This window comes from Vigna umbellata, chromosome 10 (assembly GCF_029865625.1).
Source record: "Vigna umbellata cultivar VRB3 chromosome 10, Vumbellata_1.0, whole genome shotgun sequence".
NCBI lineage: Eukaryota > Viridiplantae > Streptophyta > Magnoliopsida > Fabales > Fabaceae > Vigna > Vigna umbellata.
In genome coordinates, this window is record NC_142174.1 from 10,932,131 (window position 1) to 10,949,472 (window position 17,342).

General features: G+C 30.7%; 2 protein-coding genes across 4 annotated transcripts; both read left to right on the forward strand.

Annotated features, from left to right (window-relative positions):
- The first annotated feature begins 5,529 nt into the window (after nucleotides 1–5,529).
- On the forward strand, nucleotides 5,530–9,840 carry LOC124835289 (cation/H(+) antiporter 18). Of its 3 annotated transcripts, none has more exons than XM_088100899.1 (5): nucleotides 5,530–5,612; nucleotides 5,684–5,763; nucleotides 6,362–6,595; nucleotides 7,241–8,242; nucleotides 8,343–9,840. In XM_088100899.1, exons 3-5 carry the CDS (start codon nucleotides 6,395–6,397, stop codon nucleotides 9,558–9,560), a joined length of 2,421 nt encoding a protein of 806 aa, XP_087957025.1. In that variant the 5' UTR covers nucleotides 5,530–5,612; nucleotides 5,684–5,763; nucleotides 6,362–6,394; the 3' UTR covers nucleotides 9,561–9,840. The 3 variants fall into 3 exon arrangements, with proteins under 3 accessions (XP_087957025.1, XP_087957026.1, XP_087957027.1); XM_088100900.1 differs by having other exon boundaries at nucleotides 5,552–5,612; nucleotides 5,684–5,754; XM_088100901.1 differs by lacking the exons at nucleotides 5,530–5,612; nucleotides 5,684–5,763 and adding an exon at nucleotides 5,966–6,070.
- A 1,746-nt stretch (nucleotides 9,841–11,586) lies between these two features.
- On the forward strand, nucleotides 11,587–16,908 carry LOC124835291 (protein PAM71, chloroplastic). Its single transcript, XM_047310192.2, has 10 exons — nucleotides 11,587–12,160; nucleotides 12,441–12,494; nucleotides 12,571–12,632; nucleotides 13,161–13,229; nucleotides 13,707–13,758; nucleotides 13,844–13,918; nucleotides 14,112–14,241; nucleotides 14,638–14,708; nucleotides 15,724–15,771; nucleotides 16,517–16,908. The coding sequence occupies exons 1-10, from the start codon at nucleotides 11,729–11,731 to the stop codon at nucleotides 16,586–16,588; spliced, it is 1,065 nt and encodes a 354-aa protein (XP_047166148.1). The 5' UTR covers nucleotides 11,587–11,728; the 3' UTR covers nucleotides 16,589–16,908.
- The last annotated feature ends 434 nt before the right edge of the window (nucleotides 16,909–17,342 follow it).

Sequence of the window (17,342 nt, forward strand, 5' to 3'; positions counted from 1 at the left end):
AGGAAACACTGAAGAAAAATATTTAATATTCGTTAGGTGAGGGTCTTACTCGCTCAACGAATATGACTGCTAAAAGTAATTCACATAAATTCGGACAACGAATCCTATCTTGATCAAACGAGTAAGACACTTGCGCCTTCCTAACTTAACAAAAATTCTCTTTCACTTAGCGAAGGTGATACTTTGCACAATGAGTATATCCTCTTAGGTCTCTTTGACTTTGCGAATTATGCTCTTGCTTCAGTGGGAGAAACTTTCGTTCAACAAATTTGCATAATTTAAATGTCAATTTATAGCTTAATTTGTTTCCTTGACTTCAAATAATATTTTTATCCATTTTCCAGATATCAAAACTAATGTTTCTAAATAAAATATACTTTTTTTTTATACCAATTGAACTAGACTTACCAATCTCAAAAGCAAAACATCAGTCAAATCACAATTTCACACACTAATATTTTTAACAAAGTTATAATAGATTGGTGAATTTGCTCATGTAGTCTTAAATAGTGTTTTTCTTTCATCTTCACAAGTCATAACCAATTTCAACTTATCAAATGTATCATCTAAAATCAATTTAGTCAACTTTATCCATCTTTGAGACCAACACATGATCAAATCATAATTACACATATAAAACTCTAATAAGACTATAAAATCAAACAAACAAAACATCTATTTCTTCAAACCAACCAATTCATGACATCCATCAATTCCAATTAATCCAAGTAGGTTTATATTACCAATAGCTAAAAAAACAATTTTAAATAACTAAGAATCTTTAATCACAAAAAAGACGTAACTGTATAAAAAAAACTCAAATCAATAATTTGATCATATAATGATCCTAATTGAACATAAGAACTCTTATGCTATACACATGACCCAATACCCTATACATCAAACTAAAGATTAAATTACTTTAAAAAAATAAACAATAACTCATTTTATTTAATAAAGTTAGATGAAAAAGGTAAGTTTCATCATAAAAAATCTTACGCTATGATATTCAAACATATAAATAGAGGATTAAAACAATCTTTAGAAAACGATAAAGAAAAGAAAAAGTTATTCTTTTAAAACTTCTTAATAATAAAATAATCAAGTATTTATTATAAAAACTCTCTTTCTTAAAGCACTTTATAAAGTCTTATATTATATTATTATATTATAATTAATAATTATAAATTAATTTATAAATATTAATAATTTAAGTTATAATATTATTATATATTTATATTTTAATATAGTAAAAATAAAATTTAAGTAATTTTTTATTTAAAACAAATAATTAACAAATCAAAATTGACAAATTTAAAACTCCGAACCAGTGTATTAACTTTTGTCGGGTCAACAAACCAACCGAGAGACTCAATTCGTTTTGTCATTCCTAATATATTCCAACTACATGCAATTTACACTCCTACTTTTATATTTGAAAGTGAAAAAAAAAAAGATATATTTGAGAAATTGCACATAAATATATTTGAGAAACTTGGAAATATGATGTATTGTGATAATAACAAATCAGTTTGTTGAAGTTTTATCAAATATAAATCAGAGTTATAGAAGGCCAACGAGGGAATGATAAATAGTGTTAAAATTTATATTAATGTATTGAATAAGTCAATATCTTATTTATATGGGATTTGTTAAGTAACCATGAATATGCCAAATTGTTGTTTTATATTCTTAATTTAAGGAATATAAGATATTTGGCATGATTTATATGTGTGTAACAGAAGGTTTAACGAATGGTTCAAATAATTTTTTAATATATTTTAACAATGTAAATAAATAAAATATTAAAAATATGATAATTAAAAACATACTGAAAGAAAAAATTCCTTAATTACGTTTTTACAACGGCTTTATTATTAACCTAATTTCTCTTATAAATTACGAGACAGTGGCTTTATTCCTAGTAAAACAAAAGTTTAAAAAGACATTAATGAACTTTACCCAAACTTCAATAATTATCACCAGTTTTCGTAAAGATTGTAACTTTATATTCCTTTAAAGAAACGGATTTGTATTGTTAATGCTTAAGGAGATATAATTCTTGTTGATTTTTTTTAATTAATTATATCAAGCAATAAAACTATTTTGATTAACCTGTTTTAATTAGTAATACATTTATTATTATTTGTAACAAATGGACAGAAACAATGTTGTGTAAATCGTTGAATGCATCGATCATATTTCTTCCTAAAATTAATTAAATTACTCGTAAGAGTACAAATATAAACAACTAATACTATTGTGCTTTAAATAGAAATATATTTATATTTTAATTGAAAATGATTTTTTTTAAATAGAAACTAATAATTTTGATAAATTTGTTACTACTGGTAACTAATTTAAATTTTTGGTAGAAATTAGTTAATTAACAAATGCTGAAAAAAAAATATATTTTTACATCTTTTCTCATACATAATCAGCAGAAAAGTTTTTTCTTTTTACGTCAACGGTGATAGAAGTAAAGGCAAAAAAACAAGTTAATGGAAAAGATATACACTAATAAAAAAAACTTGTACCAATTACGTAAATTATAAAATAAATGAAATTAATATATTTTATGAATCTTCTTTCTAATTTATAGATACATCTCTTTTTTTTTTTTTAAGATAGTAACAATCCCTCTTATAACTATAATCACAATTAAGTTGTAGTTTTTTCCATGATATAATATTTTTCTTAGGTTATTTTCTAACTACTTAAAAAAAAATTATTCTTTAATAGTTTTCAGTTCTATTATCCTTAAAGATTATTTTTAGTAACATAATTTATTACATTTAGTTAATTTTTAAATATAACTAATGAAAAGTTATCATAAATTCATGAACATTAATTTTAAAGAAGTTTATAAAAAAAAATTAAGCAATAACATTCAAAAGTGATTATTATGTTTGAATTTTGAATCTTTAAAATACATGTAATATCTTTTAGGTAAACATGTTATCTAAATGAAGAAATTATCAATTTTGCTTTTCTTTCTCTCGCATATATTTCACACATTATCATGTAATTTATCTTCTAATCTTATAACATACTTTTGTTTTTATTTTCATAATTATCATAGCAATTTTTTTTCTCTTTAGATTTTTTTTATAATTTTAATAATAACTAAAAAAATGTATATTAACATTTACATAATTCATAATAAATTTAAAATATAAATTATACAAACAAAAAATATTTATTGAAACAATATTAAAAAGAGTTATATAAGAAAAAAAATCTCAAATATCTTTATCATGAAGATATATAATTCTCCTTGTAAATAAGAACGAGAATGTGAATCGTAATAATTAATATTGATATAATAGAAGTAAGTAAATTAATCAAGTAGCAAATTATAAAAAAAAAATCATTATTTATGGTTAAAAATCATAAAAGAATTGATGATAAGACAAGAAAAAAATCACAACAGTAAAATATTAAAAAAAGTAAAAAATATGGTGAATATTTTTTGTTGCCCAAAAAAAGAAAATAGAGGTCTCACTTCTATCAACATCAGAAATAAAATAAAAGGTATGATTCATAAATATTAATGTGTATAATTTATACAAAGAAAATAATCAGGATTCTAAAAAATATTTTAGGTTTTTTTTAAAGTAAAGGAAAAATTCAATTAATAATAAAAAATATAAAATTTAATAAAATAGAATAATCGATTATTAATTATTTTCTGGTGAATATTTTTTTAACATTTGGCAAAATATATATATTAAGTATATTTATTTATTATGAATTTCAAGTAATTATAGTAGAAATTAACAATTTTATTAATATTTAAATTATATCAGTAATAGTCATATATATTTTTTATTTTTTTTAATAAGCTATTTTTACTTTTTTTTAGATAATATGTTTGAACTATTTCTTTAAAAATAATAGTTTTTTTTTTATTTCAAATATTTTAGGGTTAAAGTTTCAATCTATGACAGTATGACATGTTGTGAATTCCTTCTAAGAAATAAATAATTACTAGATGAATATTCTTTAAGCCTTTGTTCTTTTTGGTAGATTTGGGAGAGATGATTTGAATGGATTTGAATAGATTTGAGGGTAATTTTTTAGTTATTTTTTTGAGTGGATTTGTGGATAATTGAAAGTGGATTTGGAAATAAAGTTTGTGAGAATTAGTGTAGGATTTGATTAATGTGATAGATTTTAAAAATTAGTTTAATTGGTAGAAATTCAAGATTACCAAAATGCCCCTAGTTATAAAAGTAATATAAAATGTTATTTATAAATGTTATATTTAATTGTAAAAATGTTTATAAAGAAAAAAAATTATGAATAATTTATAAAATTAATGTTTAAAAATTATAAAAATTAAATAATCAACTTATTTTTAATAAATTAGAAAATATAATATACCTAATTTTATTAAGATGTAGATCTTTTTAAATTATAATATTAAAATATTTATTCAAAAAACAAAAAAATATATACCCTGTAACCGGTTACGCGTTAGCCGGCCAAAACTTAATTCTTCTGTAACCGGTTACACTCTGCTGTAACCGATTACGCCACCCTCATCGTTGCTTAAATTGGAGGACACATACGACTTTTCCGCGACAATCCACTCAAATCTCATAACAACCGTGGGTGACTGAATAGTGCAACCATTCCACATTTCACCACAAATCCGTTTGTGCATTTCACTTCAACCAAACACATAACGAATTTAATTCCTCACTCGCTGTGAACAGTTAAATCGCTTCAAAGACATCAGCCACTGCTTTAATACTAATTATTTATTTTGCTTGGAAGGTGGTGGGGTTCGTGATCTAACAGTACCATGAAAAAGTCATTATCAGTTTATTAATTTATTAAATAATTATTTTTAAATTAGATATCTGTGGAGTGTACAACAGGACTTTGCGCAGTTCAAGATGTACCATTTAATTTTTAAATACTCACTTTCAAAAACAATCTTATTGTTCATTCTTCTTTTTTCATATTATATAAAGTGAGTGGGATTAAATGTATTTAAATAGTAGTGTGTACATTAAGCTTCTGAAAATTATATATATACGATGTTTTAATTTCAAACTATCATTGAAAATCAAATTGACCAAATTTGCGAGAATTTTATCTGTTAACTAGTGTGATAGATATAATTATTAAATAAAATAAACCAGAAATCAGTAAAGTCTCAATATTTTATCTAAACGAAAAGATTCTTCTTCCTAACTATTTTTGTAACGAATTTTACTTTCATTAACATGATTCATTTTATTATTTTACTCTTAAATTTTTTAATTCAGTTAATACTTATAATAAAATTTAATTAATATAATACAATTCTAAAATTGATTTATTTTATTTTTTATAATTTAATAACGTTTTTATTCAAATAATCATGCAAAGATATTCTCTAGAAAAAATACTTGTAGTTGCACTTATCTCCATAAAAAAAGTCATACACGATACGTGACTCAGTGTAAAAAGTCAAAGATACACATGGGCCCTGTGAATGAAATATTAACATTGGAATAAGGTCAAAGTTATCATGCACAAAAATAAAAAGCCCTTGTATGGTGAATATGGTTGTTTTCAATCTGCTGTTGAAGGCGGTGTGCTCTGTTTCGTAGTTGCAGGTATGTCCATTCTTGGATTCTGGACCCACATTTTTTCCTTCTCTTTCTGTAAGTATCTCTTTTCTTCTCAGGAATCAAATCTGAAGACTATTAAAACCAATAAGTGAATCCGATTCTTCTTCTTCCTTCACCAACCATTCAGGTTGGACAGGTGATTTTTCAGTGCTTCTCTTTTATTTGCTTCCTCTGTTTTTAGCTAATAATCTATTTGCTTTCAAATATTCTATCCAATTATGCGCGGAACATGCAAGTAAAAATGATTGTTAATGCTGTGCCTTCTTTTTAACTGGTTTCTGTTCAATTCAGCCACGCCGAAACGTAAGTTTATTATATATTGTTAATTAAAAGGTTTGGGGTCATAAGACTCTTGACAAAATCTTGAGAACAGAGCGAGGCATATTGCAATTCGTTTGTTTGAGTTGCTGGCAGAATGACTTCTTTTTGACTGTGTGGGAGAGGTACCGAATTTGAAAAGAAAAAGTTGTTACCCTGATTTGGAGTGTGCTAACCGTTATTGCGCTTGTTATTTGATTTTATTGTTTTTTTTTTTTACGGAATATCTTGTATTGCGAGATTTACGTGGTAGCTTCTTGGAGGTTAGGCTGGATCGTTTTTTTTTTGCTGTGTTTTAACATCCTTTCTTAATATTGGCATATATTGTTCTCAGATTGTTTTTTTTTTAATATTTTAATGTCTGTGGAAAAGAGTTACATAAGATAGGATTAAGATCCCTGTTTCTTCAAATTTAGGTGGATCCGGCTTAGCTGTGGATTTTGGACTGAATGGCTTCCAATTCTACATCTGGAAATGCTTGCCCGGCGCCTATGAAAGCCACATCAAATGGCGTGTTTCAGGGAGACGACCCTCTTGATTTTGCGCTTCCCCTAGCTATTTTGCAGATATGCCTTGTTCTTGTGGTCTCAAGGGGACTGGCATATCTTCTAAAACCCTTAAGGCAACCCAGAGTTATTGCAGAGATTATTGTAAGTTCATTTATTTTCTTTAGTGTTAATTGATCTAATTATCTTAGCTTATATTTTGTAGTTCGTACTACAATTAATAGCTAACGGGGATTGATGCATGTGGTCGATCATTGTTCTCTGATTTGGTTCAACTCATATTTATTCTGTTGTTGGATGGTGTATTTAAATTTTACTGTCAATCCTTGCTACGGTTGTCTTTCCTGACTTTATAAGTGGTGTGCCTTCCCCCTAATTTTAACTTTTTTTCAATAAGAAAATTAAATATTGCTTATTAGTAAGATGTGGTTCTCTCGTTTTTTCTTTTCTTCATTTTAGTGGTTACAAGGAGTTCCTAGCAACTGGGCTTAAGAGTGAGCAATATGACTCGTAGGGATTGAACCTGGCATCAGTTACTTTTTAACCAAGTTGGATTGCTACTAGGCTATGAGGCAATTGTCATGTGACCAGAGCTTTTCATGTTCCATATTTATAAAATTTCATAGTCTATAGACTTCACTGTTGCGCTACTCTAAATGAGTCTCACATTTAACGCGAAATCTATCTTTTAGAATGCAATATGATTTTAAACAATGTATAAGTTAGGATAGATGTTACAGGTGCGAAAATGTGTACAATGGTTTTAATGTGTATGACTGCTCTTGACAGGGAGGGATACTTCTTGGTCCATCAGCTCTTGGACGGAATAAAAGCTATATGCAGGCAGTTTTCCCACCCAGGAGTATTACAGTATTAGACACTCTAGCAAACATTGGCCTTATATTCTTTCTATTCTTAGCAGGCCTGGAGTTAGATCTTAAATCTCTTCGTCAATCTGGAAACCGAGTCCTTGCTATTGCTATGGCTGGAATAAGCCTACCCTTTGTAATAGGAATTGGTTCATCATTTGTTCTAAAACAATCAATTGCCAAAGGTTCAGATAGTGCCGCATTTCTTGTATTCATGGGTGTTGCTCTGTCCATTACTGCATTTCCTGTATTGGCCCGTATTTTGGCTGAGTTAAAACTTCTAACCACAAACGTTGGCAGAACAGCTATGTCAGCCGCAGCAATTAATGATATAGCTGCCTGGATTCTGCTTGCTCTGGCTGTTGCATTGTCAGGCCATGAGCGATCTCCACTTGTGTCATTGTGGGTCTTCTTAGCGGGGTGTGGTTTTGTCATTTGTGCAATAATCATTGTCCCTCCAATTTTCAAATGGGTGAGCCAACGATGCCATGAAGGTGAACCAGTTGAAGAGGTATACATATGTGCTACATTAGCTGCTGTTCTGGCTGCTGGGCTTGTCACAGATGCTATTGGAATCCATGCCATGTTTGGTGCCTTTGTTGTTGGAGTTTTGCTCCCAAATGATGGACCGTTTGCCAGTGCTCTTGTGGAGAAAGTAGAGGATCTTGTGTCTGGTCTATTTCTCCCTCTCTATTTTGTGTCAAGTGGATTGAAGACTAATGTAGCCACCATAAAGGGGCTGCAATCATGGGGTCTTCTGGCTTTTGTTATATTTACAGCTTCTTTTGGAAAGATTCTTGGGACTTTTGTTGTTTCCCTTCTCTGTAAACTACCTTTTAACGAGGCTCTGGTGCTGGGGTTCTTAATGAATTGCAAAGGCCTAGTTGAATTAATAGTCCTGAACATTGGCAAAGATAGAAAGGTAGTTTCAATTTTCTTGCTCTTAGTGTTCCATATAATCTGTTTAATAAGGTGCACTTTCCTATCTATTACCGTGAAATATTAAAAATATGCATTTCCAGGTTTTGAATGATCAGACCTTCGCCATCATGGTTCTTATGGCTGTTTTCACTACCTTCATCACCACTCCTCTTGTGATGGCCGTGTATAAGCCTGCAAGGAAGGGAGGAATAGCTGACTACAAATATAGAACAATTGGGAGGAAAAATGCAAATAGACAACTGAGGATTCTCGCCTGCTTCCATGGTGCAAGAAATATTCCATCAATGATAAATTTGATTGAGGCTTCAAGAGGAATCCAGAAGCGTGATGATCTTTGTGTGTATGCAATGCACCTTAAAGAATTCTCTGAGAGGTCCTCATCTATATTAATGGTACATAAGGCAAGAAGAAATGGGTTGCCATTCTGGAACAAAGGTTCTCATTCACCTTCTAACCATGTTATTGTAGCGTTTGAGGCTTACAGGCAACTAAGTCAAGTGTCCATCCGGCCAATGACAGCCATCTCATCTATGGCTAACATACATGAAGACATTTGTGCAACTGCTGAGAGGAAGGAAGCCGCAGTCATCATTCTTCCATTTCATAAGCATCAAAGTTTGGATGGTTCACTACATAACACTAGAAATGATTTTCGATGGGTTAACAAAAGAGTACTTGAGCATGCACCATGCTCAGTTGGAATTTTTGTTGATCGGGGGCTCGGTGGTACCTCCCATGTCTCTGCAAGTAATGTTTCTTACCGTGTTACAGTGCTTTTCTTTGGTGGTGGTGATGATCGTGAAGCCCTTGCTTACGGAGGTCGTATGGCTGAGCATCCTGGCATCAGATTGTTGGTTATTCGCTTTGTAGTTGAACCACCTAATGAAGCAGAGATTTTAAGAGTTGATGTGGGTGACTCCTCCTCCAGCACCAAATTAGTCTCACAGGATGAGCAATTCCTCGATGAATTTAAAGTGAAAACAGCCAATGATGACTCCATCAACTATGAAGAGAGAATAGTTAAAAATGCAGCAGAAACAGTTGCTATTATCCGTGAGGTTAATAGCTCGAGTCTGTTTCTTGTGGGTTCAAGGCCAGTCAGTGAAGTTGCCTGTGCTCTGAAAAGCAGTGAATGCCCTGAACTAGGACCTGTGGGTGGTTTGTTGGTATCACAAGATTGCCCCACAACAGCATCCGTTTTGGTAATACAACAGTATAACAACGATGGGGCGCCAATAAATTTGACGCCGGAAATGGAGGAACAATTACCCTATCAGGATTCAGGTTCTGCTGCATAACGCTTCTCTTACTGTTTTGGCTCACACGTTTGACCTTTTCTGAACTTCATGCAACTTTGCCTTACAGTATATACTTTATAGTTCAAAAATTGACCACGAAACAAATAAAAAAATGTTTGGAATTTAATTTCATTAGGACTGAAATTGATTTAGAATCAATAATTTTACGGTTGGACAGAGTTGTGTAGAGACTTGTGGTGGAAAATTAAGATTATAGCTTCAGTCCAATTCTCTGTCTAGTTTGGTAATAAAATCTACTAGTTGCCCTGTTTAGTTTTTACTTTTCCAGACTTTTACTTTACTCTGCTATTTTTAATCACTTCTGGAATATTTTTCAACTTCCCAAATCATTACAGAACGCATACAACAAATCTAACAGTAGAATATATATATATATATATATATATATATATATATATATATATATATATATATATATATATATATATATCCCATGCATTTATTAATTTAAATAGAAAACTCTTTAACTCAAAATTAATGTAAAATTTAACACTGACCTAAGATGTATTATATCTTTAAGATGTTACATGAAATTATACATAAGTTACATATCAATTTAAAATAGTTATCATTCATTTAGTTTCATAATAAAAATAAATACATAAAGAACAACACACTGATTCAATTACAGTTATCTATATGTATGGTTTAACTTCGTTAACATTTAATTTTCATGATTATTTATTTTTCAAATAAAAGATTGCGTGAAAACTCGAAAATATTTTTCAAGTTACTTAAGATTATACAATACAAAATGTATTTCCAAATCCAAAATACATATTTTTACTTTAAGATTGATCAACGTTGAAGTATATTTAGTATTTAATTTTTAGATTATTAATCTAAAAAATAAATTTATAAATTTTATATTGTATAACTTGAAACTCTTTTCGTGAAGTGTTTCCTTTTCATTGTGCAATTTAAAACTCAATTATCATAAATATGAATTTATAATTATGTAATCTAGGATGTTATAATTAATTTTCAATAGTGTAGATAAATGCGTTGCAAATTACTCAATTTAAAAAATATATAAATTGTATAATTTAAAGATAATTAAAAATAATAAGTGTTGCTCACACCATCATTTGAAGAGATTGTATATAAATGAGTTACGGAATCTAGAATATTATAATTAATTTTCAATAAGTGCGTTAGATGTAAAATTACTGTTACAAATTACTTAATTTAAAAACATCTAAATTGCATAATTTAAATATAATTAAAAAGAATAAATGTTGCTCACACCCTTGTTTGAATCATTTGAAAATAAAAAAACAAAAAACTTGCTTAGTAATTAACTTAAACTTCTATAAAAAAATTTACCTTAAATATATATATTTTTTTGAAATCCAACATTCAAAGCAAAAATAGAAAAGTAAAGACCCAGATAACATCAAAGGAAGTTTTTAATTGGAATGACAAATGAATCTGACTCATGAGTACTGACTTTATATGTTTCAATTTTGTTAAGGAATCCTCTTATTCATTGGTTAAGAGTATTAGTATCTAGTATATGTTTCTTTAAATTAGGTATGTGGACACATAAGGACTATACACGTACCCGTTTCGTCATGTTCTTGACTCATTATTATCTCTGTTTTAAAGTCCTAAAATACCTTTAATTTATCATTTAGTATTAGAATTTTATAATAACTTTTCTTTACTTTTTAGTATGTAACTAATTTTGAAGACACATTTGACTAATTTGACTATTTTATATTATTATTTAATATTTATTCAATCCTTATTTAATTATAATTTTTTTATTGATATCTGATGTTGGAGAGAAAAATATTATTTTTAGATTAGAGATAAGTATGAGATGATTTAACTCATACGTGCTCGCTCCGTTGCCCTCTTTAGTTTTGGAGGTTGAATTTGTAGTATAACAGAGGGCAAAGTTGTCATTTTAAAAAAGGGGGGTGCAGTAGAAAAATACGTGGGCGCATCCAAAACTGTATAAATAAGAATCAATTTGGGTTCCGATTGAGCCCAGAAATCGGTGAGAGCACTGACGGTTACTTTAGAAGAGAGAGAATCAAGTTGGAAAAGATCATAAGCAGGAGCAGTTGGTTGGTGAATGGTGGCGCGAGGCTTATCATCAACGAAGCCAGAAGCTGAGCGAACCGCCAGAGAAAATAGAAATGCACTCTCTCTCTCCGACACACACCTTCCTACGCTCGCATTCACTCTCTTCCTTCACATCATCTTCTTTTCTTCTCCTTCTTCCTCCTTCCACTCTTCGCAGCTCTAAGAGGCTGCAATTCTCACCCTTCGCCACCTCTTCTCCAATTCCCCCAAATGAAACCAAATTCCAAACGCAGGGATTCTCTCATTCTTGCAAGAATTCCAACGATTCACCCGAATCACTTGCTCGAATCTCCAATTGGAAATTTCCCTTAGCTCCAATTGCTCATTCTAATTTATCCGTCAGGCTTCTCAAGTTTATGATGCTCTTCGGCTTCCTCACACTTAAACACTCATATCCCGCTCATGCTGCCTCTGACTTTTCCAGTGCTTTCAGTTTATCTCCTGCATTTGGGGATTTTGATGACATAAGCACAGGTTTTGCTTCAGTTAGGAAAATCTCCCTGCCACTTTTCTAATTCCAATGTTTTACAAAAAAAGAGCATAATTTCAAGTACCGCAATTCGTTGCAGTTGACTGTGGAAAATGCAGTTTTTTGTTACTCTTATTCAACATTTATTGTTACTTTCTTGTTTGCTACCAGTTACAGATTTACATTGTACTCTTTCTGTTATTTTTTTTCACCATTTTAAGTAAAATGATTACGTTCACTTGGATTATGTTGCTCAAAGACTAATATACTTTTTATTCTTTTATGCCTTGTCACAGGCGTTTCTGCTGATATTTTTCTCTGAACTGGGAGATAAGACCTTTTTCATTGCAGTAAGTACACAGAAATCGTCAACGATACGACCCGACCCCGGGGATTTGGGAATTTGATGTTGTAATTTGTATGCAGGCCCTGCTTGCAGCTAGGAATACAGCTGGTGTTGTTTTTATTGGGACGTTTAGCGCACTTGCGTATGTTTTATCGTTTCATGGTGATTTAGATTTTCTTGTTTATTTTTGTCTTGATTGATTGCGTTTTTTGGACAGTTTAATTTTTGTACATATCAATATTTTTTTATCAACTAATAAAATATCAACATGACTTGTTAATTAATTTTTATAGAAGTCAATCGGTTAATTTGTGATTAGATTTTACACTGCCGACACTTTCTAATTAAACTGTTTTATAATTAGTCGCCATGCATGCACGTCCACGTAAACACTGGTGAAAATATTTTCACATCATAGAACAATCAAAATCCTGCAGGGAGTTGGCTTGTGAACAATATTAGAAGACTTTAATGGATTTCTTCATATACCTTCTGGAATGGGAAGGCGAAGTGGTGTATTTGTACAGAATTCTTCAAGCTTATGTTTCTGTCTAGAAGTCAAATAATCGCATAAAAAAGTACAGAGTGACACTTTTATAAAGGCCAAATATTCTAGATGATGCACGTGTCTTCAAATTATTGATGTTTAGTATTTATTTGCTATTGACAGGGCAATGACTCTGATCTCTGTTGTCCTTGGGAGAACTTTTCATTATGTTGATGAAATCTTGCCATTCAGGTTATTTTCTTTATTTCGTAGAAATATTTATGAACTGTAACTATAAAATAAGTTATGTGACTTGGTCATACTGGGATAGTGAAAATAGCCCTACTCATTCTTCACATTCTACAAATAATAAATTATAGTTCCATGCGAAGTTTCATGTTGTTGATGGTGAACATTGTACATGTTACGGTCTGAAAATAATTCACATTGTTGTTTTTCATCTTGTAAGAACCTTTTGTCAATCATGAATCTGTTTTTATCATAATATAATGCCACTCTGTCATCTTGTAAGAACCTTTTGCAAAAAATTTATTACTTTGCCATGCATACATGTCTTTAGTTTGTTGAAAGTTCCTTGGTTTATATAAATATCTATACTTGTCTTCTGTGCCTTCCTTTGGGCTTGTGTCTTAAACCATGTAACGTTAAGGCATAATTTGACTATGAACGACTTTTCAAAAACTTCACCTCATGGGTTGCTTTGTGCAGGTTTGGAGAAACAGATTTACCTATTGATGATATTGCTGCTGTTTGCCTATTGGTAAATATCACCTTCCTGTTTAGTTATGCGCTGACAGAGTGATTTTAGATTAACCCTCTCTTAAGTAATACTGAATTGACTTCAGGTGTACTTTGGGGTCTCTACCCTGCTGGATGCCTCATCTAGTGATGGCCAAAAATCAGATGAAGAGCAGAAGGAGGTAATATTTGATATCTATTTATCACCTATTGCAGCACAATGTGATAGGTTTCTTCTCCTAACACAATGGGTTGGATGCATGAATTCTCGCAGTTTTTACTCTTCGGTTTGAACTTTTTCACAATGGTTGGGGTTCACAATATTTTATTATTTTACTGGGTTCAAGCAATTTAATGTTTGCATTTGTTAACCAGGCAGAACTAGCAGTTTCTGAATTTTCTGGAAATGGTGCTGGAATACTATCTGCTGCTAGCACAGCTGCCAGTACTTTTCTCTTAGTTTTTGTCGCCGAATGGGGTGATAAGTCATTTTTTTCCACAATTGGTGAGTTCTAACGTTAGCATTATTGGTTTGAAAGTATATATGGAACACTTATACCTAGAACTATCGTTTTTGTCATTATTAATATCAAAATTTTATGATTTTACCATTCCTTTTGGTTTGAAAGTATAGGAGACAAAAATCTTGTCTGAAATCCCTATTAAACAAACTGATGTACAAATAAATAAATATTGATATTGACAACTCTTGAAGCTAACTTATATGCTTTGTCCGCAAAAAGTTGGATGTCAATTATTTTGGATCAGCCCAATTTCAGTTAATATAATTTTCTTGTTGAATTTTCATTTGTTTGAAATACCCATACATGTTGTCTTGCATCTCGTCATGCACTGAACTCAACTTCAGAGAACCTGAATTGTTTTTGTCCCTACTTTTCAGCCCTTGCAGCAGCTTCTTCTCCTCTTGGAGTCATAGCTGGAGCACTGGCGGGTCATGGTGTTGCAACTTTGGTAACCCCTTCTTCAGTTATAAATTGAAGCAACTGCTAAATATGGGGATTTCCTTTTTTAGTTCACTGTAAATGTGCATTGTTTAACATAAACATAAAATATTTAATTTAAGCTTCTGCAATGGTACGTGAAAACTGGATTCGCCCAAATCTCCAACTGAAGTGCAACAAGGAAAAGGAATGTATTAACAGTGAGGAAATACAAGGATAATTTAAACAGACACTTTGAGAAGGTGAAACAGGGCTGAATCTGGAAACAATTTGACTAACACACAATAGCCAATATAACAGTAGTTCCTCTGTATTATTATAATAGTGATGAAGAACAATCACTCTTTCCTCCAATAAGTTTGTACAGTAAAAACAACAATGCAAAATACAATTAAAAGAAATTGCTATAAATGACGTCCAACTCCAGTAGCTGTACCAATATGCCACATCTGAATGTGATTAATAAGAGAAAGTAAGAATGGAATTCCAGAGAGGAGAAGCAGAGCAGAGAAAATCTATCAGCAAGAAAGTTCATACCCACATGCATGCCTTCGTCATTCCACAAAGTCTCGTAAATAAGTGTTTCTCTTTCCAATTCTTTTTGTTTTCCTCTATCCCGTGAGAAAAGGATCTGCTGCCATCCACTCTTCTATTGCAACAAACCCTGATTCCACGTTTCTATTTTCCACCTCATCCTCCTTGTGTGTTACAGAAGGCTCTTTTTGGCAATTTCTTTTAGAGCATCTTTCTCCATCGTTTAAAAACAGATAAGACACAAATAAGCTATATTTCTGTTTCCTTCATAATCTATATTTAATACTCACAACAAGCTCAAAATTAATAAATAATAACAGTTCGTAAAAATAGCACCAGAAATAAGGCTATGCTATCTGGAGAAGAACTTGAATATTTTGGAAGGGTCTAATTCATGTAATTTATATTGCTTCAGACTGTCTTTTCCTTTTTTTACATCTTTGTAAATAACTTTAGGCTCTTACAGCCTCAATTTTTCCTTCTATACGCAGCTAGCTGTACTCGGGGGCTCTTTACTTGGGACGTATTTATCAGAGAAGGTAACTTCTTGTTTATAGCTTGCATTCCTGATATTCTGCATTTAGTTGGTTCTAAACTCGGTTCTCCCCGTTAAGCAAGAGAATCAGATTTTATAAATGTGGAATTCTCTACACATGCTATCATCTGAAGTAGATAATTAATCACATGAGTCATGATCTTTCAAATGCTTTACTTATTAAGTTATTGCTAGTTATAGAATCTGGTTCATGGAGATCTTCTGTTGCTAATTTTCTGCCCTGGAATTCCCCTCCTCCATCATAAAAATATATGAGCGCTCTGAATCGTCGCAAAATGTTAGATGATCCTCGAACCTTACTGGGAACGAACATGTTCATTCACCTAGATAACATAGCAAACTGTAGTCTCCCCCTCCCCGTTGGTAATAAAGATCAACGAGCATCTTGTTTAAGTCTAAGAAAAATGATGTTGTTTTCTAACACGCACTTCGATAATGCACCTCAAATGAAGCCGTGACCTAAAGTTGTGTTTCTGTTTCGGAATATTTCCATTAGAAAATACTACAACACAATTTCCAGTAAGCATTTTTAAACATGCTATCTATTATTAGCATAAATACTACTGAAAATCACATATTTTGGTAAGTGAATCGTATTCCTGATTGTATCTTCTGTTTATATAGTTCTCAATAAATTTTAGTCAATATAATGAGTGCCACAAAAAGTGTGGGTTTCTCATATCTTTATGCTGCTGTAAACTAAAAACAATGTTTCAATCATTTTGAAGGTTATTTCCTACATCGGAGGTGTTCTATTTCTCGTCTTTGCTGCAGTAACCTTATTTGAAATTGTGCAATAGGAGTTAAAAGAAATGCTATATAATCTCAGTGCAAAGTGATCAATAACGTAAAGAAAGACCTCTAGAATTATGATTCTAGACTCCATTTATTAAGTTTTATTGATCGTGGCTCGAGAAGGGAAAATGTGTAATTTTTGTTTTTTCTGAGAAGAAATGTACAATACTAAAACCTGTTTGTAGGAATAGCTTATTGCCTTTCAATGTGATGCTATGCCATGCTAGTCATTAAGAATTTTTAATTTTATTTTAAACAAAAAAATTAATTACATAAATTATGTGAGGTATTATTATTTAATTATTGATAATTGATCAGTTTACTATATCAGTGTTTGTTGATGCACAAAAATAAATTGAAATTTAATCAAAGAAAGATTTGTTATTATTTGTAATCAAATCTGAAGCTGTGTACTTTGCAAAGATACTTCATTGCGACACTTCATTAAAGATCACAGATCTGAGTTAATATTTATATTAATAGAAATGATGAAATATATATTTTCAACATTTAGTTTTAAAATATTCAAACTGATTCTAATTACACTGATTATATAGTGAAGTTAACTGTCAAATATGATGCTTAAACACTTTAATAGAAAAAACTCAATGAACGGATTGATGCCTATAATAAATTATAATTTCAAATGTAATTTTTCTTGCTTCGTTAAATTAGTTACTAGGGTGGCAACACTTGCCGTAATTTAAGAGTTGAAATTGTTAGTTTAATTACTAATTCCATGATATAATTTTCTAGTTT